At 44.4% G+C, this 26240-nt stretch overlaps 1 protein-coding gene across 1 annotated transcript in view; it reads left to right on the plus strand.

Annotated features, from left to right (window-relative positions):
* The window catches only part of COL20A1 (collagen type XX alpha 1 chain), a 371828-nt gene that overhangs the window by 244566 nt on the left and 101022 nt on the right, over positions 1-26240 (plus strand). Inside the window, exons 27-28 of the mRNA XM_069243200.1 lie at positions 2289-2398; positions 10464-10622. Of these exons, the coding sequence (XP_069099301.1) occupies positions 2289-2398; positions 10464-10622 (269 nt within the window). The remainder of the gene's footprint in view (positions 1-2288; positions 2399-10463; positions 10623-26240) is intronic.

Here is a 26240-nt window from a genome sequence, read left to right on the forward strand (position 1 = left end):
TTGGATTTCTGGCTGGAAAGTGGGCAAGGAGAGAAGACTGCTTTCTTTGGGTATATCATTGGGCAATGTTGTGCCATGTGGTTTTGAGTTTTTCCAGGCAGTCCATCAGAAGAAGGACCATCTTGTGCTGATCTTTTTGTGATATATCAAAGAATATTTTCAGCAATGTAGTGTATAGAAATGCCTGCATTGATGTGCGAGTCTAATGAGGGTTACATAAATTGTTTTTAAAGTCTATGGGTGAAACAAGAGCCTTGAATACACTCTATAAGAAAGTAGTGAACCATATATAGTCTTTTTACAAAATCGCTATTACCGAATCGCAAATATGATACATACCATTTTGCGAAACAGAAATAGCGATTTCTTAAAAATCGCTATTAGAGAGTCGTAAAATGGTTTGTTGATACATCTAGCCCTATGTTTTTACACCCCCAGGCTTGGAGAGGCAGCCTGTTTACATCACTTGATATGGCATCTAGTGTGTCACTTGGGAGACTAAGAGATGCACAGGTTTTCAGTGGTTTTCTCGAGTGAGCTGTTAAACTCTTTCTAACTGAGCCTAGATTTGGGAGTTGAAGAAAAAAACAAGAATCTCCATGTTTCTAAAGATTTGGGAGTCAAGGAGCGAGTCTGTATTATGGAAGAGTCGCTTAATCTTGTGGATGATGTTGGCGAGGTTCTCTGCATGATGCTGTATGTCTTCTTAGCCAATATCATGCATGCTTTCCTGTCGAGTTGACGACTGGCGCGTGGGTGTAGATTTATTGTTTAAGACGTCCCATGACATCAGAGAGTTTCTTTAAATTATTGATTGGCATGTTGACCTTCATGTTAATAAATAAGACTTTACCCTTGCTGATGGGTTTTGTGATTTATTTTTGAGTGATGTGCAGAATATTTGTCACTGTTTAGGCTCAGCTGCAAGCCCATGAACCCAATGTTTAGACCTTTTTTTTCAAGCTTAGTGGTGCCAGGTCATTTAGGGCTGGATGTGGTGTTGTAATAATGATAGTTGATGGAATTATGTATGATATAGTACCATCTTCTCTGTCATGGGATAACTATGAATAAATCTGGCTTCTAGATTTCTAGGAGGATCTAGTTCAGGTGTTTGATGTTTTCTCCTTCTGATTTTATTGACATCTTTCCTACCATCTTGAAGCTTGTTGTGATACGCATCTCCCTTACAAAGTCCTTCTCTTTATTATCGTTTCAACCAAACACCCGTTAAAGCATTTTATACAAAGAGTGTTTGCTCAAAGTTGGGACTCTTTCGAAGTTAGTGGTCCTGATATAGGGCCTCATTTTAACTTCGGCGGGCACCGCCACTTGGCCGCTCCGCGGTCAAAAGACCACGGAGGCCATTCTGGCTTTCCCGCTGGGCCGGCGGGCGCCCGCCAAAGGGGCGCCCGCCGGCCCAGCGGGAAAGGCCCTGCAACGATGAAGCCGGCTCCGAGTGGAGCCGGCGGAGTTGCAGGGGTGTGACGGGTGCAGTTGCACCCGTCGCGATTTTCACTGTCTGCAATGCAGACAGTAAAAATCTTTATGGGGCCCTCTTAGGGGGCCCCATGACACCCGTTCCTGCCATCCTGTTCCTGGTGGTAAAAACCGCCAGGAACAGGATGGCGGGAAGGGGGTCGGAATCTCCATGGCGGCGCTGCAAGCAGCGCCGCCATAGAGATTCAGCCCAGCCAGGGGTATTCCGGCGGGAAACCACTGGATCCCCTTTTCTGACCGCGGCTTTACCGCTGCGGTCAGAATGGGCTCTGAAGCACCGCCAGCCTGTTGGCGGTGCTTCCGCGTCCCTCCACCCTGGCGGTCATAGACCGTCAGGGTTGGAATGAGGCCCATAGTGTTTTCTGGTAATGGAAAACACTCAGATTTGTACCTCAGGATCTAACTTCAGTAGATAATCTACAGGCAGAATCTGCACACAGTATGATGGAGAACATGTTGTCAGCTGATATCCCTCCACAGTTACTACATCCTTTTTTAACTCAACTTTAGTTTATGCCATAATTCAACATTCTTAAGTAATTTCACCTGCAAATGTGTATCATTAACTTCAGGTGGGCATTTAAAACTTCCCTGGAATCCCTTATTTTTAGTAGACACACTCCACATGCTCAGACCTCTATCCGTTTATGAAAAAGGAAACTCATCTTCATGGGAAGTGATCATTGAGAAAAAGAATGAACATAAATGTACAGATCGGCACACAGCACTCATTGCACTGTCTGTTTATACTGCTGCATAAATGACATTTTGTCCCATTTGTGTTCTAGCCACAAGGAAATCCCTGACGTACTTCAGCCATACTTACAAAGCAGACTTACAGGAAGTCACCTTTGACCAGCGGGAAGTAGAACGCATTTTCTATGGAAGCTTCCACAAGGTTAGTAATGGGGAGAACCCTATTTTCTTCGCTGTAGTTTACGTGGTTTGGTGCGTGCGTCGTTTCATGGACCAAGGGACAATCTATTTCCTCACCATACACAATCAGGTCAGTTTTCTCACTGAAACGAATAAGTGTTCCGAGTTCTGTCTGCAGAAAGTGTTTGTGAAACCTTTTGGGGCAAACATCCGTGCTTCATTTGTGATTGTTTTTCCGGTGCTGAGCACCGGCACTTATTTTTGAGGGCCGGCGTTTATTTTTCTGCCTCAAGCATTTGCTGCGAGCAAAAGACACATCTGGGATAAACGGAGGAAGAGAAACGCGAAAAAGCTTTACAACGCTAGAACGCAGAAAGCTGTAAGAGTGAACTGAAGGGGCAGGGAGTGGCTTTAAATGGATTCAAGAGGAGCGGGAGGGTTTCAGGCTTACACTGCCTCAGTATTCCGTGTTCACACATTTAAGTGCAGCAGCCGCATATTTAAGAGGAGGGTTTTGAGCACCGGCACGTTTCTATTTAGAAATTAAGCACTGGCCAGCATGTCAATTGTAACTTTCAGAAATATTGCCACCTATATAGTTATGGAAAGCAGTGGCCATGTGCTGTAAAACAGGCACTAACTTCCTTTACCGGAAAAGAGGCATACTTGAGTGAGTGTATGTACGACAGATTTCATTGCTGAACGAGTGATCAGGTTAATCCAATGGCTGTCTGAAACAAAGACAACATAAAAAGACGAGTAAATATGTGCCTGTGCATGAATTAATAATTATCAGCATTTATGGAGACTAATTATTAGATCTTTTATGAATGTGTGAGGGGTGATGCTTATGAATCAATTGAATACATATAAAAAAGAGTGGCCTTGAATGTGTAGGATAAAGATTGACGGAAAGAATGAAGGAGTGGCTTATCGAGGCTTCAAAAAACGATCGATTGATGAATGAGTCTGTGATTGAATATGTGAGTGAATGAACAATTGTGGACGTGAATGAAGGACTCCACGAGTGTGTACACCTGAGCGATTGTGCTGACTGTAACTTCCAGAGAAATGTTAAGCATGTTTATGACGTTTATAATAAAAACAAAGCAATAACGGTAACAATAGTAATAACAACAAAAATAACAATATTAATTACAATAACAATGATATTTAAACATTCCTGGCAATGGTAACGAGTACAGTGAAAAGAGACCAAGCAGTGTCCTCGGTAAGGGTCAGGACGGATGTCAATCACGAGCCCCTACATTTTGCCCAAAAGGATCAGAAATCCAGGTCTAACGCAACCACCATGTAAAATCCACCAAGACAGTAACAGCTGACAAGAAGTTCCTGAGTCCTTGTTGTGTCCCACACTGCTGCTGTCCGCCTCTAACTGGCGCATCAAGCATAGACTGGACAGCATCTTAGAGCATCCTCGCTGGGCACAGTGCACGCGTGAGTGTGTGCCTGGACTGTGAACAGCCAATCACTGAAAGGTGGCCCTGCTGTTAGAAGATGCTGGTCTGGCTTTCGCCGCGGGTGGAGACCTGATGCCAATTTCAAGGGGTGCCCGGGATACCCCTGTTGTGAGTGAGTATACCTGCTTGAAGAGGGATGCCTTGGGGGGCCCATGACGCCTGTTACCACTTCCCAATAGGTGCCCTTCGGGAGCGCTCTGATTGTATGGTACCTTCTATGCGCACATAGGGAGTACACCGCCTGACAGGTTCTTTACCATTGTGCTTGCCTCTGTAACACAGCGCGGGTACAACTGGATTTTTTTTCTCATTTGCATGGGACTCATGCCCAAAGGGCCCATTCAGAGGGAATTAAAAAACACGTGCCTCATTAATGCGTATGAGGCACGTCCACTTATGTGACTGCCTTTCACGACTCCCTATAAATTATTTCAAATGCATAGATAGGGACCTGTGAGAGGCACACACTTACATCCGTGCATTGAAAATTAATTGAATTTCTGCATTTTTTCACGCAGACATCCGGAGCAAAGGACTGTACAAGATACGGAGAGCTACTCCTAGACGTTTGTGAAAACCCTTACACACCCCTAATTTAGGCCTTTTAATATAAGGTGGCAGTCAGAGTGTCCACCTTTCTCTGCAGGCCCTCTCGCCAGAATCACACCAAGCAGCCTGTTTTTGCAGCACATGCCAGGCGTCATATGGTGTTCCTGATTTGGAAAGATTGCGCATGTGCGAGATAATCCAAGAAAATGTAAATTTGGGTAGCAGAAGTGTCCCTGCTGCTCCCTTTAGAATGTTCCTTTGAAAAAGAAGAGATGTCAGGGGTCACTTTCCTGGCTATTGACACGGGTATACAGCCCATCAAACTCAGCTGTTTTACTTTGCCACTAGATACCTGGAGGCAGTTACCTCAACTAGCTATCGCTTCGAACCACCCATGACTTTGTCTTTACATTCGCATTAATTGCAACCACTTAGTTCCTCGTATCACCACAAGAAAAACATCGAAAAATTAAAGTGATTTAGTGGAAGGAAATATTTTGTCCTGCAAAAGAAAGGGCAAAATATGTTTAAAGAATTTGGAGAATCACAATACCGTAGTTAGTTGGTTACTAACAATAAAACTATTATTCTTAGTCGGTTGTTCCTTTCTATAGTCACATTCAGAGGCCCGAATGTAGCTGCAGAAGGCATTCCTATGCGACTACCAGTCTGTGAGTGAAATGATGGTTAGGAATGAAGAGTGAGACAAGGAGGTTATGATGGCCTTACTAGTCATCTCTCACCCAAAGAAAATTGAGGGGCAAAAACTTCCAGGGAGGACTGGGATAACAGTGAAAAGTCGTGGACAGAAATAGAGACACTGTAGTAACAAAAGGCGACTGCAAGGATCTTCCTCCCCTCACTTCCTGTCTCCAAGAGCTGGGGGAGAAAGGACAACAACTGGGTTTGGAGTTGACCTACTGCTACAGGATGTACCAGCAGGTGAGGCCAGGTGATGCAACTGAAAGCATGGCAGGGCAATTGAAGTGATGTTAGATCTGGGTTTTGGACTGTGAGGAATAGTTTAACAATGACATCTCTCCTTCCAGTATTATGCATAGGTTCCATGAAAGTTCCTTCGTGTGTGTTTGAGTCACTCATATGGAAACATCAGATGGGCACACACAATTAGAATAATCCAGAGCCATTCTTCATCTTCCAACCCTATCTTCAATTTTAAATTCAAGTGTTAAAGGACACCCATTCTATTTGTAGTAGATTCTCATCAGTTGTCTGGCCCTGTTGTTTTGTCTAGTAGCTGACCAATTTATGACAAATATACCTAATGTATATAGTTCAGAGAATGCGTGCTTATAGTGTGACTTACTTGGAAAGCACCAAGGGTTTTGTGTGATGTCCGGACGGGTGTTCTAGTTATGTTGCTGTGGACATTTTGCTGTGCGTAGGCGTTCCAGTGATGTAGAAAGGCGTGAACTGAATAGACAACTTAAGTAGGATACTCTTAGTAATATGCCTGGTTGGTGGAGTACATGCTTATTGTGTTACCTATGAGATAATCGTTGGGTGAAATTAGTGACAACTGGTGCTCCTCCCATGACATTGTGGGCGTGATGCTGCACTTAGAGATGTCAGTGGTCATATAGGTGTGAGATTGATGAGCCAGTTTTACTAGGACCAAATATAGTCATCATATAACAAAAATTACCTACTGTGATCAGTGTTGAAGCGAAGCATTATAGATAGTTTCAACTCTTGTGGAGGCCTGAGTCGATGGGCAATACTGACCCATTGTGCTTTTCCTTTCATAACACTCGTTATGGAGATGTGAGAAACATTCACTCAAGAGGAGCATCTGGAAAAAATACATCAGTTTGTGTTTATGCTCACTTCTGGTTAGGGTATAGGTGGAAAAACATCTTTCTTAAGATACTACCAACTGAGGCGACTCTGGTAATTTACAGTGTTATACAGAGCGCAGGTATTCCAGCAGGCAGTGCATTCAGTAAGGGGCCTGAGCAGTAATAGGCGCCTTCAGTGGTTTGAACTTATAGTCAGTACGTTCTATAGCTAGCGTATATACCTGCAATATATTTCAATTTGCATTGAACACAATGCAATAGTGGACGTTTCTGTACTCATTAAGGTGAAACCTATTTGTCCCAGCTTGGAGTCATACCATATACGGTAGTTGTGTTTGATAAAAGTAAAGTACATTCACTGGAGAATGTGTGGACTTTGAGAGAGATAACCAGTATTGGAGTCAATTGCTCTATGACATTGAGTGCCTTGGAGAGAAAGCTATGCAACCAATAACGATGCCTATGGCAAAACTGGGAAATCCAATAATGTCTTAGAAACAATGAAGAGCAATGATTAATGTCTTTTCACTGCTGCAGCAGGAGACAATTTAACACATACACCTAAGAAGTCGCTGTTATTAAATGGATTTGGGGCAGATGTGATGTTGATTAATCAAGCTCTCTTAGACAGCGGAAGTCCTACAGGGACAAGAATCTCATTTTTTTCACATGGGCGATTTTAAGTAGTTGCTATTTTACAGCTCAGGAGTATGAGGCTTTCAAAAGATACTGATTTTATTCCAAGTGTAAGAGGAAAAAGAGAGTGTAGATAAATATGTCTATGATGGAATTAAGAGAACATCTTACATATTAGGGCTTTTGGTGGTTAAAAAGTCTGAGGGATCAAATCACCATGATGTCGTGTAACAAGAAGGTATGGAGAAGGTTCTAAATTAGATGGGACTGGGCAGAATATCACGGATACCAAAGTACCTCCCACTGATAAATACTATGAAAAGTCCTGAGTTGAAGGCTAGATGTGGACATTGTTATGGTTTAGCGCATAAGGGCACACTGTGTAGAAGGAAGGCTTTGCAGAGGTGGGGGGAAGAGGGACTGGTACAGTGACTCAAAAGACAACAGGTCACCCTTAGTGTGATATGAAAATAGATGGTAAAACTCTCTCTCTCTCTCTGAATCACCCCAAAACTTTCCAGACAGCAGCTGAATTGACTGATACACTAGCTTTGAACATTTTGTGAAGATTTGTCAAACGGCACTTAAGTTTTATTTAGGAAGGAAAGAGACATACATAAGAGCAGCAACCAGTGCTTAATTTGTAAGTAAAAAGGTGCCGGGCCCATTGTCCTCCTCTTAAATTCGCGGCTGCAGCAATTAAATGTTTGAACACGGAATACAGAGGCGGCGTAATCCTGAAGCCATCTCGGAACTCTTCAGTACATATAAAGCCCCTCCCTGCCCCTTCAGCTCACTCTGGAAGCTTTCTTCTTTCTCCCTTTGTGATGCTTTTTCGTTTTTCCCTCCGTCCGTCTGTCCCATATGTGTCTTTTGCTCTCAGCAAATGCTTGAGGCAGAAGAATAAGCGCCGGCCCTCAAAAATAAGTGCCAGTGCTCAGCACCAGAAACAACAAGCACAAATTAAGCACTGGTAGCAACCATCTGATACGAGGCCAGATGACTATGATGGTAATTACCATAAAGACTGTGGGTATATTTTGGATTTAAAGGAACAGAAGCATGTGCTAAAATGCGTCTATTATGAAGAAGGGGATATCAGCACATCAGCAAGAGATGAAAATATTGGTTAGTGCTAATTTTAAAAAAGCAGCCGTGGGTTAGAGACTTCAGCAGGAGAATTTGGGATATACCAGGAATTAGCAGATGTTTTTCCCGGGACATTGTAGGAATTATAGAACATCTGCTACCAGGTAGTACTAAAGTAAGGTGCAAGACAAATCCACATGGTAAGGAAAGAAAACATTATGAAGGTTACTTAACAAACAATGTGCTGAAGTTGTGATAGAACCCATTACATAATTTGAGTTGTTGACTCTAGTTGTAATTCTGTAAAGAACAGACACGTGTATACACATGTGGGTAAACGTGAATTCATAAATGAGAACTTTTAGTGGGCAAAAAGCCTTTGACTGAACTATCTTTGATACATGCTGGTACATTTCTGAGACAATCCATTGCCAGTTGCACAGAAGGCAAGTGTGTAATGTTGGTGTCTTTTTCTTCCTCCTTTCCTGATGAAGGGTTTGCCATTAAATTCAAAATCATGAAGCTTAAACCAAGGCCTTTCTAAAAGATGGACTAGCAGACCCACTCACTAGACGTCGAGGTAGAACCTGCCCTATGCACCAAGCCTGGCCAACCTGCTCGCTCTAACCATGGCCCTTCCTTGCCAACAGTACAAAAAATAAAATATAACTACGATGCGGCCAACACTAATTTGGGAAGGAGTATTTTCAGCTTTGCCTCTTTCTAAGTTATGTTAGGATCTGGAACACAAATGGTTGTAGATCTTTGAAAGAGTGTTTGGTGATGTTAACTGTTCATTTCTTTATATACAAAATCAAAGCCAGTACTAACTACTGATGTCCACTTGTGTACTGTACTGCTTTAGTAGTGAAGACAATTCAAAGAAAAGAAGTAAATATATAATTTTCCTTAACAGTCTTGAGCCAAAAAATAACTACATATTTAGTCATTGAAAAGATGCACTGGTGTGTGTGAAGGCTAATACACATTTTTTTGACAAATACAGAATTCCCTTTCTGGCAAATGTATGGGACCAGAATATCAGTGGCTAAAGATCATTCATCAATAAATATTATGTTATAACTATTGTTTACAAAATAACTACCCCTTGAAGGTAATATAGAAAATCCACACCTAATGGAGAAATATTTCTTAACCAATGTTGAGGCCACTATATTTATGTCAGACGATATTTTAAAAATGTTCTGAATTGAAATCCCTCAAAGGAAACCTCACAAGACATTTGGTGAAATATTACAGGCAAAAGTAAAGAGAAAAGCTACATCAAGCATGGAAAGTTTAATTCTAACGTGCAAGAATATAATTTCAGTATTGAAATCTGTCAGTGCCTAGGAATGTAGTGGCAGATTTTCTATTAAGGATTCCTAAACAGATTAGTGAAGACAGTTTTAACATTGACCTCTGTAGAGCTAGATTAATCAGGTCTAGTAGACTAACTAGTCTAAGTATATGAAGAATATACAGCACCTGTTGACATGACCAGACATCAGTGATTAGACCACAAGATTGTGCTAACGTCAAGAAAGCACCTTGTGTGAGGAAGGACGAGTCGAGATAGAGCCCTGCAATGAGTCTGCAGAAGTGAATGGAGTATTCTTTTGGGGTTGTGAATCACGATAATACTAAATCAACCATGATGTATATTTTAAAGTGTCGTCCTAATGTAGGGGCAAAAACTAAAAAGTAGACGAATATTAATTGTCTGGCTTTGGTGAAGAGTTGAAATTAATGAGATGAAAAATGCAACGAGGAGGCTAGTAAGAGAGTGTAAAATAGAAATATCTTACAGGGGAAGTAGTGTTCATGCCCTGAATAAGGTGTCGCAATAAAAGAGCAGGTTTTGAGCTATCAAAGCGCTATTCCCTGATGTTTGTGATGAATGGGATCCTGCAAGCCACAAAAAAATCCCATTGTGGTTGGTGGTTTGTAATGAAACTGTAAAGCCTGGTTGCTCTTTTTTTGTATATCTTGGTATACATTGTTTTTGTTGTCCAGTGGAAGAGATGTTTTGCATTCAAGATGTAGTGTTAAAGGGTTTGGATCATAAAGCAGCTTCTGCTGTTTTCCAAATGCCCTCATACTTCGCTTCACTGAATTTTCACTAATGGCTCAAAAATTTGATTGTTATAAGGTAATAACTATGAGGTGATTGGCAGACTTTCTTGAAAAACACTATGTATATGATTAAAATTAGATGCACTGTATATAAATATTTTCCTTGTGGACATCTTGAAAATCTGTCATGGTCTGGCTCTCATCACCCAATGGTGGACATTCTTGCTATACAACTTCATTAGCATGACAAGATGTTTCGTCTAACCTGAACTCTTCTCCATGAAGCCTCTCTGGGAACTTGGGGTACTAAAATAGTGCTGCAGAGGTATGTCACTGGAGTGGGTCTAAGGCGATTTGTTTAAAGATGGCTTGCCCACTGCTGAAGTTCTGCTCATTTTACATGTGTCGCCCTAACTCCTATTTTAATATTGTACAGGTACAGGTATCTGTAAACCAGTACAGCGTTGAGCTCTACATTGACTGTCGGAAAATAGACAAAAAGCCAATTGAGAGGGCTGCAAAATTCACCACTGATGGCTTTGAGATGCTGGGAAAGCTGACGAGCACCCGAGGACCACGCAGTGGGTCTGCTGGGGTGAGTTGGACTGTTCCTATTTTCTTTAAAAAAAAAAATTGTGATTCTTTCTTACCATATGCTGGTTATCAGCTGGTCGGAAAAAGAACTTTGCGATAAGTCAGGATGAAAAGAAATCCAGAGAAATCACTCCTTATTTTTCCATATTTCATGTTCCGAAGTTACTCTACATGTGATAATGAATGTTGAAAATCAGGAGATGTACCTCACCCACATTGTGGTAAATAAGGTTAACATATGTCAACCTTTTCCGTAGACTCTCAAGTTGTAGTCATTAGTCACTATCAGTGGCGAACCTACATGTGGCCCCCACTGACCAGGATGCTTGGTACTTGCTATGAGATAAAACGTTCAGCTTCTAAAGTAGGGGATGGTGAAATCACTAAATATTTCATGGAATTTCATTAAACTACACAATGGATTTGCTAGTTTCTCATGTAGAAATTTAAAAAAGGATATAACTCACATGCAGAAGTCACATGAGATACCAGCACAGGACTAATTTGAAGGAAAAATGTCTTTTAGTCACGGTTTTACTGTCCCCTTTGATATTCCGTAGGTGAAAATCACCCAAAAATCCACACTTGTGAAACCTTACAAAATGTCACTGAATTTATGGAGGATAACATTTTTCGTGTACATGTACAAATATTCTTCCTGGTCTACTATACAACTCCCTCGACTGTCCTGGATGGCTTGCTAGATCACTGATGGTCTTGCCCATAGGAGGTTGTGTGACGGATAAGCCATATTTGGTGTAACCTCAGCTGGATACTGGACATATGTAGATATTCGCAACCGAAATATACATTAGAGATGACTGACTAATACAGTAGGAAAAGGCAAATCATGCACCTGTCATTTGATTAAAGGAAAATTGTAGTGTAACTTCTCTGACATTATGATCTCATCAATATGACATTAAACACCCATAGGCATATATTAAAATTTGGTCACATACTGTAGAATATATAGAGTATCTTTAAAATAGAAAACTGCAGACTTTTAGTAGACAATATTCAGTATGTTATTCAGTAACAAGTAATGATTTTGTCTTGCACAAAAATATATGGACACCCTTTTGTCCATACTGTCCCTCTACTCCCATGAATAGAAAAACTTATGTAAAATATGTATGATGTTGCACAAACCTACTAGTGCACACTTCTTGTTCTAAAAGTGGCACCTCTTTTATTCTATTCATGTCAGCTGTATTTTTAAATCTGTCATCTGAAGTCTAGTGCTAGGCTTATTTTCAACTCCTTTCCAGCAAGAAACACATTCATAAAACAGTATTGAACATCACATATAATATATATGCGTCCCACTTATTAAGAGATTCTTTAAAACTCACTAAAAGATTCAAGACTTAAGAGTGCATATGTAAAATGTTTGGATCCTTGTAAGTTCTGCATGCCTTAATAAAACAAACATTGGCAAATCCAGTAGGTCTTGCCTTTGGGACCTATTGGCTTTGGCAATGCTTGTTTTCTAAGTTGCACAGCATTCCTAATGATGTGCAACATGGCTAAAGACTACATATATCCATTGATGCTTCCCATCACATTAGTTGTTAGGCACTCACATCACTAATATGCACCGTAAAAATGATACAGCTTCTTTTTCTGCTTTTTAGTTACTGATCCAAGTTGGATCGGTAACTAAACAGAAAGAAAATGCTTGAAACCATTTTTCTAAAGTGGGGAAACAACATGGGGTGGAGCAACAGAAGGTAGAGCCAATGGGGGAAGAAGCAACATGGAAGTTGTGGAAGAAAGATGGAGGGGGATGGTGAAGGGGAGTTACTCGGAGGCCGGTGGTGGAAGCAACACATAGGCTGCGGGTAGGGGCAGAAGTAACACATGCTGTCCTGTGCTATCATGTAGAGTGTTTATGCAATAAAATGAGTGCTGTGGAAGGACACAAGCAGTGAGTTAATGCTCCTGGAGAGGGAGATTCTCACGAAAAGTAAGATAAGCTCACACAATCTGGTGAATAAGAAGCAACCAGATGAGAGTGACAATAAAGCTAGCCAATGGTAAGCAATGGGTGGGCCCTAAGCCCTTTGTAAGCTAACAATACATCTTGCAACAGACAGTGCACACATTGTGCAATTGGTAAAACCTAAAAACTACTGACTTAAAAACTTTGGAATATCTATATGAATATGTATCACCTCTGAAGCAACCTTTTTCATTAGGAGAATTATTAATCATACACTGTTTGAAATATATATTACATATTTCAGATTTTTGTTCCCTGCTAGAGGCAAAATCACTCTCCCTATCTTTGGCTTGGCCTATTAACTTTTTCATCTGGTTGAAGTGCTCACCTATAGTACCTGAATATTACAATCAATGGGGGATAGATGACCACTTTAGCGTTGATAAACCTCATAAGAGGAAATATAATTCTTGTACAACTATCTTGGTAATCTTTGTTCTGCTTTACCTACAACATGGTGAATTTTCCATAGGCTCAGTAGGGGGATCAAGAACGGAGGTCGGCAGTGCGGGCAGGAGGACATTATATGGGGTGATGACAAGGAGGCTCGGACCTCAGAAACTTTTGTTCATTTTTCAAACTTTCATACTTTGCTAAGAACGTGATATTTAGGGAAAACCAGCAGGTGAGTCAAAAGACATAGTGACTGTGCATACCCTGTGGCGCTGCCCCACATGCTAAAAAGGGAACTTTCTTCATCAATGGCTGGGTTTGCTGTATCCAGCCCAAACTCTGAACCTACACCATGTTGACGGTTTTCCACCTAGCATTTTAACTCCGCTCCTCCCAACAGAACTACTGATACCCAGTGCTTCATCTCTTTAAAAACAAAAACAAATGCAGTGGCCCACAGTCTTCCTTAGCAGCCCAGCACTCTACTGCTTATCACCGGGGTTGGCGAATACCAAGGCTAGCTATTGTTGGTTCAAACTCATGCCTCTTTCCTCCAACACCTTAAACTTCCTTTCACTTTATCTCACTCTTTTAGGTTCATTTTTAGGGTCGAGCCTGCGCTAGCATGAGCTTGCGAGATGCTGTAGTAGTTAGAAAAGGGCTCTGAGACCAGTCCATATCACTTCAGTGTCTTTCATTGGTTTGTGGGCTTGCCTTTTAAAATCTGCTTGCTGTCATTAGTGGAAGGCATGCATCCGTCATGCCTTTTCTGGTGTTTAGCTCTCCTCAATCGCAGCGACCAAGAACTGAAAACATACGAGGCTCGCTGTTTTCCGTCCGGTTTGTGGACTACTTTTTCTCTTTTTTTGCAGTGCGATCTCGCTTGGCAGAAGTCGAGCGCTTTGCATGACATTGACCCTGTTAGATAGTTAATTGCACTTTTTCCAGTTACATAGATAATTGCACTTTTGCCGATAGGTTTCACTACGAGTGAACTGTAGCAGCACAATCGCGTTCTTTTTTTTCCATTTTTTGTATCCCTTATTTCTCCATTTGTCACAGTTTCTTATCTTTCGCTTCCGCTTTCTTTCCACCTTTTCTGTCTTTGCTCTCTCTTGCTCGATAGTTATAAGATAAAAAATAAGTCATACTCCCCACCTGGTGCCCACATCCATAGCCACTGCCGTAAATTAAGCACAGTTCATTGAAGCGTGGTCAGACTTTGTTGGGGGGATCCATCCCGCACCCCCTTTAGAACCCTCTAGCCTACACTGCCTGGCCCTCTGATTGGTGGCTTTGAACAATGCCGTCCAATCACTGTGCCCGATTTTTCACGGGCTTCCGATCTCTCGATGCTTGTCGGCCCCACCCTTGGGTGGCGTTAGTCCCGGGTCTCCAAGTGCTCTGCTCCGCTGACGGCCCACGACGATTCATGCAGCTACTTCATCAAAGGCTGCCTCGTCTTCAACAACTTCCACACTTCCACTGGCCACCAGAAGTGTTTCATCTGTGTCTTTCTTTATTTTTAATTTCCCTTCTCATTCAGTTGTTCTTTACTTCTGTATCTAAATTCATTTTACCCTCACTGGCTCTTTTTACTTCTCTCTCCCCTTATTTTATTTGCTCTGCCTATTTCATTCTTCTTGTATTTCTTCTTTTCTGTGATGCCATTTACTCCTTTAGCTCTAATGATTCCACACCTGCTCTTGTTTCTGTGCCAAATGTTTCCTGTGCTCTTCCATTACTGTTTTCATATCTCTGTGTCTCTTTCTGACTTGTCTTTTCTCACCCACTCCGCTTCTCTCATTCTTTGTTTTTGACAGTTCACGTCCGCCTCTTTCCCTCATCTTCTCTGCTTGTTAAGTTGCAGTAGTTTCAGTTTTGCAGGTTATCTCTATTAATTTCTGTCTTATCCTCCTCACTTTGTATCTTTCCCCTCTCCTATCTTCACCTCTCTTGTTTCTTGCTTTCTCTCCTCTCCCTTTATTATCTTTCAACGTTTCTCACAATTTACCCTCAGCTTTTCTCTCTTTTCCTATTGTTGTTTACTCTCCCTTAAATCTCCCCACTGCCTTGCGTTTTAGGTCTCACCTGAGACAGCTCACGCACTATTGCTTGCGAGAGATTGTGTTAGCCCCACCCTTTCGTTTTCTCCTGCTTTTTCTTCTTCTGCTTTTCTTTCCTGCAAATCTAATTTTCTTGCTACTGTATTTGTATTTTCTAACCCCCTGCCTTCACCTCCTCTACTTTTCCTTGCATGTGCTTTTCTACCCCGATAGATTTCTCTCTGTCCTCATTTTTATGCTCCTCTCCCCTGTATCACTCCCCTTATATTTATTATGTTTTCCTTTTTTCTGCATTCACCCCTTCACTTTCCTGTGTTCTCTCTTGTTTAGACAGAAAGTACGAAATAAATGCACTATTGCTTTTTTCTCCTCCTTACAGACATGCAACCCCCTTTGTCTTCTGTTTACATCCATATATCCCCTCTCTTTCTCTTTATCCTCTCTTCATTTGTCTCCTATGCATTTCTTACTGACATCGCCTACGCCCATTGTTTTTCACTTCTCACTACAACCTCCTTAACTGTCCCTCTCTTTCTGTCCTCAACCATGTGCTTCTCTCTCTCTCTGGTTCCTTATCCTCTCTCCTCTTCCAATTTTTCGTGGGTTTCTGCTCTCTCTGTGACAGTCTCTGTCTCTTCTCACAGCCACCTCTCACCCACCAGGGCCCCGGGTACTGTCTCGCCTCTCATTATTTGCAATCACTGGTCCTTAGCTCCTGACATCTTAAACACCCTTTGATCAATGGCTTTCATTTTAGATTTTCCGGCAGCCCCTATTTGCCAAAATCAGCTAATTCCTTTGTTATGTTCAGAAAGTGTGCGTCTCCACTGAAAGGTTAGCTTTTTATATTTTTGGCGCGCTGCTATCCCGAGGAAAACGTGCCCTGACTCTTAAGTGTTGATCCTAAAACGGGGCTAGTGGTGAGCACAGGTGTGCGTAAAGTTCCTACCCAGGCCCCCCCCCCCCCCACAGAGCCTGGGGGAGGGGCGCCCTTAGTCGCACCACGGACAGGCGCCCTCTCCCCCCCCCATGGCAGAGGCGTCAAGTCCGACAAAGAGGCAATGTTGTCCCAGAAGCGCGTCATCAGGGGGTGCGGGGGACCCAGAGCAGGAAGGGTATTGAAATGGTCGGGCCCTCGCCTCGCCCTCCTTACCCCTCCAGTCACGGAAGATCTGTTGTCGTCGCAGCCTAGGAAGAAATGGATCCCACCCACTCGTCCCTCAGTGCTGGAAATAGCAGGGAATACTCCGAATATGGACTCTTGGCTGGACTGAGCCCGGAGCGGGGTGTGTTTGTGTGGGCACTGGGCAGGCGAGAGAGGAGGGTTGACTTGCTGGTGGCCTTAGACTCTCTTGCCCTCTCCTGGATGTCTGGTTGGAACTTTTGGGGGTCACGCCTGTGATCAGGTACCCCGTCGGGTCAATGTGCTATGCCGTGCCTTGGGATTTGCTGGGACCACCCTTCTGGAGGGAAGGGATGCAAAGTTGTTGTGCCAAAGTCATTATGGTGATGTCCTCTGCTGACTGATGTAAAAGCCCGGGTGGCAGTGCGGTTGGGGGCCTGCCGGACCAATGCACACTGCAGCCCTAGTGGCCAAGAGGCTGTCTCCACGATTGATGCAACCAATCGGCTGGCTCCTGTCCTTGTATAAACCTTTAAATGCTTGAAGCCATATCTTTCATCTTGGATGTCTCCTAAGTATTTGTCTGTTGAATTCCGCTGTCCACTGGGGGAGTCTTTGGGCTGATGGTTTACATGTGGTATATGCTATTATACTGCTGTGTAATGTTTAACATGCATTACTGTAATACTGTAATAAAGGGCTATGTGTGGGCTTTCCACATACTTTAAGATGCCTGGTATGTTTCCTGGTAAGGGGGAGCGAGTTGCACGTTGTGCGCGCACTATTAAAGAGTGCTGATTGGGGTGATTCGAGATTTGGGCTGCGAAGATTGCTTTCATTTTACATGGATTTACCTATTCACAGGCCCTCTGGAATTATGCAATTTTGTGTCCCTGAGGGTTTTCCACACAATTATGTAGTTGGCTCTTTTGCCACATAATCCATCATACGCTGTATAATCTGCAGTTTTTAGTGAAAAAAAAATCTTCAAGCTCAATGGATCAAACATTACTAAAAACGTTTGGACGCATGTTTCCACACAGTGGAAGGAGCTTCGCAAAGGTTAACTGGTTACTCTTCTGTTGTTTATTGCTGTATTTGGGTGTTAGGCTAGTACTAATGAGGTGGAACCTAAGCCCAGACAGGATAAAAACAAGTGTATAAAAATGACAAAATAATGAAGTAGTACTACCACAAAAAATGGTGCATTATACCACATAATTTGCCTTTTCTTGATACATAATTTAGTCAGCCCTGACCCATAATTTGGTCTTCCCATGCCACATAATTCCAGTGGTCCTGCCAATACCCCTGAATATGTACAAGTGGTGCAGTGCTATTTGTGACCACCATGGGGAGAAAACCAGAATTTCTTAATAGGTGTGGGAGGAATTGAGATTTTTTTTTTGCCAAATACAAATGATCTTCGTTCAGTGGATGTGAAAATTGAACGGAAGGGCGTACCTCACATTCTAATTGGGACGTTAGTTGACCATGATGAGGGGGTTGGTGCTCAACCCTTGTATTATAACATTTGTATTGTGCTTACTTCCCTTGAAGCAGTTAGCCATGTGATTAGCACTCTACGCCACGTGGCGCATGGTTGGAAATGTGTCATCTTTGCCTTGATCTAAGGTGTTTTTGTGCATGATGACCACTGAGGTGTGGTTATCGTGTTAGTGGACTCAGCACTTGATGATGCGATGGATGAGGTACCTTACTAAATGGTCAGTGCATGGGTTGCCAAGAGGCGGCCAATGTGACCTCCTTTTGGTGCCGAATGGTGCTTCTAAAAGTGTTAAATAAATATCCTGCTGCTGGTGATTGTTGGTTTATTCTTTTCGAGTAAAACTCTATTTGTAAATTGGTGAACGTTTAAAGCACTGGACTCTAGGTCACTTCTAGTAGGCCAAAGAGCTAGTTACATAGGCCACTCCTCTTGTGAAGAGTTATAATAGTGGTTCCTAGGCCACACCACTTTTTTGAGCAACTCGCCGATTGCACATCACATAAAGCTCTGATTGACAGCGAGTTATCCCCAATTTGCACAGCTCTCAGGGGCACCAGCATCAAGCAGAGCTATCCATCAAGCTACAGATTTTGACCACTTTACTCTTTTGGGAGCAAACTGGTCTGTCCTTAGACAACTGAGCTGTGCGCTAGGTTTGTAAATTATGCACAATCAGGTATATAGCTGTGACAGACTGGGATCATCTCCCATCAAGTGATAGCCGAACATTTCTGTGTGATAGCTACTCACACCTCAAGGGCTGAGGACTGGAACAGTTGAGGTGTCACCCTGTTTTAGAGATCTCTCAGTCCCGGTAGTAAGAGAGCAGAGCTATAATCAAGGTTTGTAAATCATTATTTTGGAGCTCTTAGAGCATTCATTCTGTTACACAGCTTCCTGAGAGTCAGACCGTAAACACCAGAACTAAGACTAAGCTTTGTACATCATACACGTATAGCTCTTTTGCCTTCGTTCTGTTGCACAGCTTCTGAAGAATCATACCATAAACAGCAGAGCTATCCCTGACGTTTGTAAATCATACACAGGAATCTCCTGGTGCCTTCAATCTGTTACACAGCTTCCTGAGAGTCAGTTCGTAAACACCAGAACTAAGACTAAGGTTTGTAAATCATACACATATAGCTCTTGTGCCTTCGTTCTGTGGCACAGCTTCTGAAGAGACCGAACTTGAACAGCAGAGCTATCTGTGAGGTTCGTAAATCATACAAACCCTCCTGGCTCCTGGAGCCTTCATTCTTTTGCACAGCTTCAGAAGAGGCAGGTTTTAAACAGCAGATCTATCTCTGACGTTTGTAAATCATACTTAGATGGCTCCTGGAGCCTTCATTCTGTGGCACAGCTTCTGAAGAGTGAGATCCTGAACAGCAGAGCTGTCTGTAATGTTTGTAAATCATACATGTGTACATCTTAGTGCCTTCATTCTGTTTCACGGCTTCTGAAGAGTCACTCCTTAAACACCCAGAACTTAAACAGCAGAACTATTCCTGAGGTTCGCAAATCATACATTTGTACAATGTAGACGGGCCACCTGTCTCAGTTTCCATAGTTCTTCTGAATGCAAGTTTCATACAGCTTGCAGTGCCTGTGAAGGTGAAAGCTTCATAGAGGCTGCCTTACTCGGCACAGCGCGCGCTCTCCCTCCATGTAAATGAGGCGGGTTAATTTAAGTAAAGTGACTGATGCCTGCGGTGATGAGAGACGGAGGTGGGAGCGCGTGCAGAAGTACCCACGGCCTCTTTCTCCTCCTTCGAGAGAGTGCCTCATTAACTCTCTCTCCTAGAAAGCAAGGTGACCGGCAGCAGAACCTTAGAGGCACGACTGTCTGGCGAGCCCCAGAGTACCGGGGATGGGAACAGTACACATGGCAGTGATCGCACAGAACACCTTGGAGAAGGGCAGCGCTGAGTCAGGACCGGCGAGGAGGATGCTGGCACCATCACCTTGGCTGACAATGCCTGGTTCTGGAATGCAGACAGAACCCCGTGTATTCTGTGACCCTAATGACATTGGGTACCCCTGCCGCATCTGAGTGAATAAAGTACTGCGTGAGAACTAATAAAAAAAACATGCTACGTGAAGCTAACCTATTGATCATATGCTAGAACTTAGATTACAAACCGAATTGCAACCCATTTGGGACCTGTGGCCATGCTTTTCTAAATTGCCGATGTCCGATCCAGACTATCAGGATACCCTGCCCACTCCTTTCTTGGCATGATGCCCTCATTCAGCTTGCTCACCAAGGGTTATGTATTCATGCCCTTCTACCACCTAATATGTGGATGCTCACTGGACCCCTGTCCAGTTTCTCAGTTTGAGAAAGACTTGTCCCCCATGACATCATTACTCACCCTGTCACTACAATTAACCTCTGCTCCCTCTACATACAAGATGCCAGGCCGGGTCCATCAGTTATGACAAAGACTTGATCTCACTGTTGCCTTTAGGGGAGAAATTAATTGAAAAGGCTATGAAGGTGTAGATATTAGGTTTTCTAGAGGTCTAATTTTAAAATAGTCCTTTTCAATTGTTTCTCGCCATGCACGTGGCACTGAGCTGGTTCTTTTGTGATGTTGGATGATCTCTGCACGCCTTCACATATTTTATTGCGTGATTCTGCATGGCACGGTGAAGCATTTAATACTTGTGTTAAGACTTCACAGGCACGAGGTTGGGATAACACTTTGCAGTGTTTCTTTTCTCCTTTCTGACCTGTTAGTGGCCTTTGCTGTTGCACCTCGTAATTCATCTTTCTGCCATTCTGATCATGATATCCCAGAAAAGTTTCCACAGGAAAGGCGCTCTTTTTTTTGTTTTGCCAGTAACTTTGGCGCTGTTTGACAAATCCTCATGAAATTTTCAAGACCAGTTTGCCACTCACTTCATCTGCTATCTTGAAAGTTTCAGGGTGATTCATCAAGCGGTGGCTGCGAAAAAGGAGAGGGGTCCCAAAACACTTTTCCCCATGAAATTTTCCATAGGGATTTTGAATACGACTACAGCCCGAACCACTTGATGGAATTACATCAAATTAGGTAGCTCTTGGTAAAAAAAGAGCTATTTTTGTTATTTGATGTAAATCCATTAAGTGGTTTTAGAGTAATTAAAGAAAAAACAAAATTGTATATCTAGGTACGTGGTGGATCTTCAGATCCCAGAGATCTCATACTGAGATCTGATTGGCTGACAACACTTCATCCAAGAAGTGTTGACAGCCATTTTAGGACTGGGACTCAGCTAAGTGAAAAAAGGAGGCATGGCAGGACCCCTTAGTCCTGGTGGTGGAGTCTCCCAGGAAATGTATGATGGAACAACTAATGCGAGAACCGCGCATGGCTGAACAGCGTGGTCGGAACAATGACTGCATTGTTACCATGAATGTCTTTACCACGCATGCCTTTATGATTTTTCGTTGTGAAAGCATGCCTAGTAAAGGCATGTTTGGAGACGCCATGCGTGGTTCTAGTATGCCAACCCCACCCACCCGAAGGCCCAAAAGTACCTCACCCCTGACACTAAACTACCCCGACCCCTCTACCCCTGCCCCTAAAAACAGAAGTACCCCTACACCCCCACTCATCCTGATCCCTAAAACCTTCCCCAACCGCCCACCGGCCCTAAAACTACTCTGCCCCTAAAAACAAAACTACCCCAATCCCCCCACCCCCGCCCCTAAAAACCAAACCACCCGCCCCTAAAAATGAAACTACTCCGATCCCCCCACCCCGCCCCTAAAAACCAAACTACCCGACCCCCAGCCCTTAATCCACCCCACCCATAAAAACTACCCCAACTCTGCCCCAACCCCACTTACCAGATCAGACTACCCCAATCCCCCACCCCGCCCATAAAAACCAAGCCACCCCAATCCCCCTACCCCTGCCCCTAAAAACCAAACTACCCAGACTCCTGCGCCAAGCCCTTAATTCACCCCTCCCCTAAAAACTATTCCCAATCCCACTTACCTGACCAAACTACCCTGATTCCCCCACCCGACCCTAAAAAACAAACTACCCCGATCCCCCCACCCGCCTCTGAAAACCAAACTACCCGAACCCCCACCCCTAAAAACTACCCCCAAACCCTGCCTCAACCCCACTTACCTTACCGCGTCCTCTCCCGATCCTTCTTCCTCTTCTCTCCGTCCTCTCTCCCACCCTTCCTTAAACCTTCCTCACTCCTTTAAAAGTAAACTACAATGCCCCACAACCTAAGCCCTAAATAAAAATAATCAACCCCACCACCCCCTCCTAAAAAATAAAAAAACCCGACCCTCCCCCACCCTAAGCCCTAAATCACTAAATAACCAAACCTCCCCATCCTGCCCCTAAAAAAAAAGCCCCACCTCCACCCACTTCAAGCCCTTAACACACCCACACCACTAAAAACTAGCCCCTACCCTGCCCCAACCCCACTTACCTGACCACGTACTCTCCCGATCCACTCTGCCTTTTTCTCTGCCTTAATCAAGTATATGCGTAGTTCAGCACATGCGTGGTTAAGGCAGAGAAAAAGGCAGTCATTGTTCCGGCAAGCATGGTTACTCTTGCGTTGTATACGTCGTTATTGTTCCTGAGTCATGGTTCAGGACGTTTCCCTCTCCCAGGGACACCACTGGGGAAAAAAACGTTTCTTTTTCATTTTTCACGTGAAATTGCAGCGGATCCGCGAAAAAATGGAGAGAAAAAACCAAGCACGGTTTCCAGCTCTTGTTTTATTTCAGCCCCCAGATGGGCCAGGTCCTGGGGGCCATATGTATTTATTAAAATTTGGGAGGGGTGAAAGGACCCTCTCCCTAAGGGCACTTTGCGCTGCAGGGAGCGTCACCTTTCTGCGGCTTTAATACACTAAAATAAAGGGGGGGGGCTTCACCCCCCCTCCACAGACCTTTAAAGGCCCCAGGCACCACCACCTCCCTGGGGCTATTCTTATGTATAATGGAGGGGGGCACGGACCCCCCACTTTACAGGGCATTTGCCCCAGGACCGCAACCACCTCCCCGGGGTGTGGCCAATATACCAAGTGGAGAGTGGCTGCAAGGCCCCCCGCCTGGCCCATTTACAGCCTCAGGGACCACCACATCCCCGGGGCCAGCCCTGTGGAAACAAAAGGAGGGGTGCTGTGTGGCCCCCTTCTTGGAGCACTTAATGACTCTGGGGACCACCACCCCCTAGGGCCTGCTCACTATCTCCTAAGGTGCCCACCCTTGGGAGATTGCAGTTTGCTTTCACTTGGAAGGAGCTAAGACAGCTCCTGCCAAATGAGCGCAAACTGTAAGTCGTCTCCCAGTGGGTGGGAGCAGGAAAACTGCTCCTGCTCGCTGAGAGCAGACTTTTTATCTTTTTACCTGCCTGCTGCGAAGCGGGCATGAAAACAGATGAACGGATTCCTCCTGCATGCAGAGACCAGCATTTTTAGCTGCTCCATGCATGCAGGAGCAATGCCAGCTCACGCTGGTGTGGGGAGCTGGCACGGACTGTGGGGGTCTTGAAGCTGCCCCCGAGATCCCCATAACATACATGATAGTGATATGCAACTTCTTCCCACCTTTTTCCAGGATGATGTCAGTTTACCAAAAGGCCCCCTCAGCAAGTTTCCTGCTGATTTTGGACATCCTTTCTTAATGCAGAGGAAATAAAGAAGCATTTACTAGATATAATTCAGAGGAAATGCCCTTGTTTGGTGCAGATTCAACTCTTTGTAGTCACATCCTCTTCTCTACATGAGGATTCATGTTATTGCAGATTTCTATAGGAAGACGCTTGAGAAGCAATCACATTGATAATATTACAGACACACAAGTTCACTGGAGACATTACCTCAGGATCCTTTATGCAAGTGTACTTTGGAATGTGCACTTTACATTTACCCAGCAAAGAAGCACTTACAAATTAGCCAGTAGAAAGTACTCGAGTTGGGTATACATTTTGAGCAAAACTGTGGCCTCTTCTTGTATAAATTAGCAGGTCAGGATGCATTCTGGCAGTTAACAGAAATTAAATGCCTCCCCCCCATCCCCCTTACCCCCCAGGGTACTTAGAAGCCACAAGTGGGGTTTAGATGCCTGTGGAGGGTTGGCTGCAGGTCGGGCCTGTGACCAGCCCATCACAATGAACGGCTGAAGGCTGTTTGTGGCACCAGGTGCTGCGCCAACCCCAGTCGCACATGGGCAAAGGCTGTGTGCTGCATGGGGCTGGATGAATTTGGGGGGGGTTGGACGCAGGGCCTGACCGCAGGCCAGGCCCTGCTGCAAACCCCATGCTGTGTTAAAAAACATGGAAATTTACTGAAAAAAAACAAAGGCTACAAGGACGTTGTAGTTAGGTTCTGAATTTACACACACAAAACCATAGAGTTTCAGCTGTTATTGTTATTTCAAGTATCTATAATTCGTGCCCTAAGGTAACTATAACTCACGCCTGCCATGCACAGTTTTTCATCAGTAGTGTTATTGCAAATGTTACAGTGATAATCTCAATGATGTTATAAATTATGTCATGAGTGCTGTAATATCTGGGTAATTAGCAGTGCATGGCGAGGGTGCAAGTTATAGTTACCTAAGGGCATGAGTTATAGTTACTTGAAATAACTCCAACTATAACAGCTGAATATCTATCGGTTTGTTTAAATAAAATGTGAGCCTAACTATAGCGTCCCTGGAACCTTTGGTTCTTTAGGTGAATTTCTATGTTTTAAAAAGAAAAATTCTGTTTCCTAACTATAGTGTCCCTGTAACCTTTTTTTTCAATTCATTTCAATGGGTTTTACCATAAAGTAATATTAATAACTATACATTAAACCAACCACTGCGCAGCATAGGTTGCATGCAGGGCCTGGCTGCACCCCTGCGGCCAACCCCCTGTAACAACCTAATCTGGCCACACACTGCTTTCGGCCCTGCATGGCGGGGGTTGGCCACAAGGCCAGGGCCCCCCTTCTGCTGCTTTTAAAAGCCCTGGGGACCACCACCTCCCCATGGCTATATTTAATAAATATATGGTGGGGCCAGGCCCCAGGGACCATGACCTCCCCAGGGTTACATAAGAAAATTTTTTAGTGGGTCTGTTCGGACCCTTGGTCCCTGGGGACCACCACCTCCGAGGGGCTACATTGAATAAATATATGGGGAGGGCCTGTGGACCCTCCGGGCTCCGGAGACCACAACCTCTCTTGGGGTACATGAACATTTTATTTAGGGGGCCACGCGGACCCCCTCCATCCCCCCCCGGTGCCCGGGGACCACCACCTCTCTGGGTCTACCCAAAAAAATTGCTGGAGGCCACATCGACCCTTCCCAGGGACCACCACCTCCCTAGGGCAACAAATTAAAAATAGTTAGGGAGCTGCACAAAGTCCCTCGAGCCCTGTGGACCACCACCTCCTGAGGGCTACATAAGATAATTTTTAAGAGGGATTGTGCAGACCCCCTCGGTCCCCACGGGCCACCACCTCCCCAGGAATACTTTTAATAAATATATAGGGGTGGGCCGTGTGAATTTCCCAAGGGCCCCAGAGGCCACCACCTTCCAAGGGCTACCTACTAAAAATTGTTGGACCACACTGACCCCCCGGGCCCTTGGGGCCACCACCTCCCTGGGACAACAAATTAAAAATAGAGGGGCCGCACAGACCCCCGGACCTCGGGGACCATGACCTCCCAGGGCCATTTCTTCAGTTTAAATTGGGAGGGGGAAATGTGGCCTCCCTCTGTAGACCAATTTTAGCCCTGGGGACTCCATCACCAGGGCCTGGCCAAATCCTTTTGGGTGACCTGGCCCCACCCAGGGCACCCAGTATACTTCGATGGAGACTGCGGGGGGTCTCAAGGCCCCCGTGGTCCCAGCTGTCCCCCCCCCCCCCACCTCCTGCAGGAGCTGGCATTGATCCCAGATGCAGGGAACTGCTGGAAATGCAGCTACCTGGGTGTGGGAGAAACCTTGTGCTATGTCCTGCCATGCCTGCATGACAGCAAGCAGGAAAAGAGATGGAAACTCTTCTCCCAGCAAGCGGGAGCAGTTTCAGTGCTCCCTCTTGCTGAGAGCGGAGTTATGTTTGCTTTTGCTTGGCAGGAGCTGTCACAGGTCCTGCCAAGCGAAACCAACCAGCTACCTCCTGAGGGTGGGCACCTCAGGAGGTAGCAGGAGCTATTTATTTTTTAAATAGCCCCAGGGAGGTGGTGGTCCCTGTGGCCAGGGCGGTCCGTGTGGCTAGGGCGGTCCGTGTGGCTCCCCTTGCAGATTTTTCAAATGTAGCCCAGTGAGGTGGTGGTCCCTGGGGGTTTTAAGAGAACTAGGAGGGGTACACCATGTGCCCTCCTCCTTAATTTTAAAAATAACTATGCCCCAGGACCTGGACCACCCAGGGCCAAAATTAAAAGCAAGCACAGGGGACCGCACTTGATTTAAAAAAATAATTTGCATCAAAATTCAAAAATATTAATTCGTTTTGCAGTGAATTTGAAATAAATGCTTTTTTGCCCTGTTGGGGTCCCTGGGATACCC

The sequence above is a fragment of the Pleurodeles waltl genome, chromosome 7, assembly GCF_031143425.1.
Source record: "Pleurodeles waltl isolate 20211129_DDA chromosome 7, aPleWal1.hap1.20221129, whole genome shotgun sequence".
NCBI classification, from domain to species: domain Eukaryota; kingdom Metazoa; phylum Chordata; class Amphibia; order Caudata; family Salamandridae; genus Pleurodeles; species Pleurodeles waltl.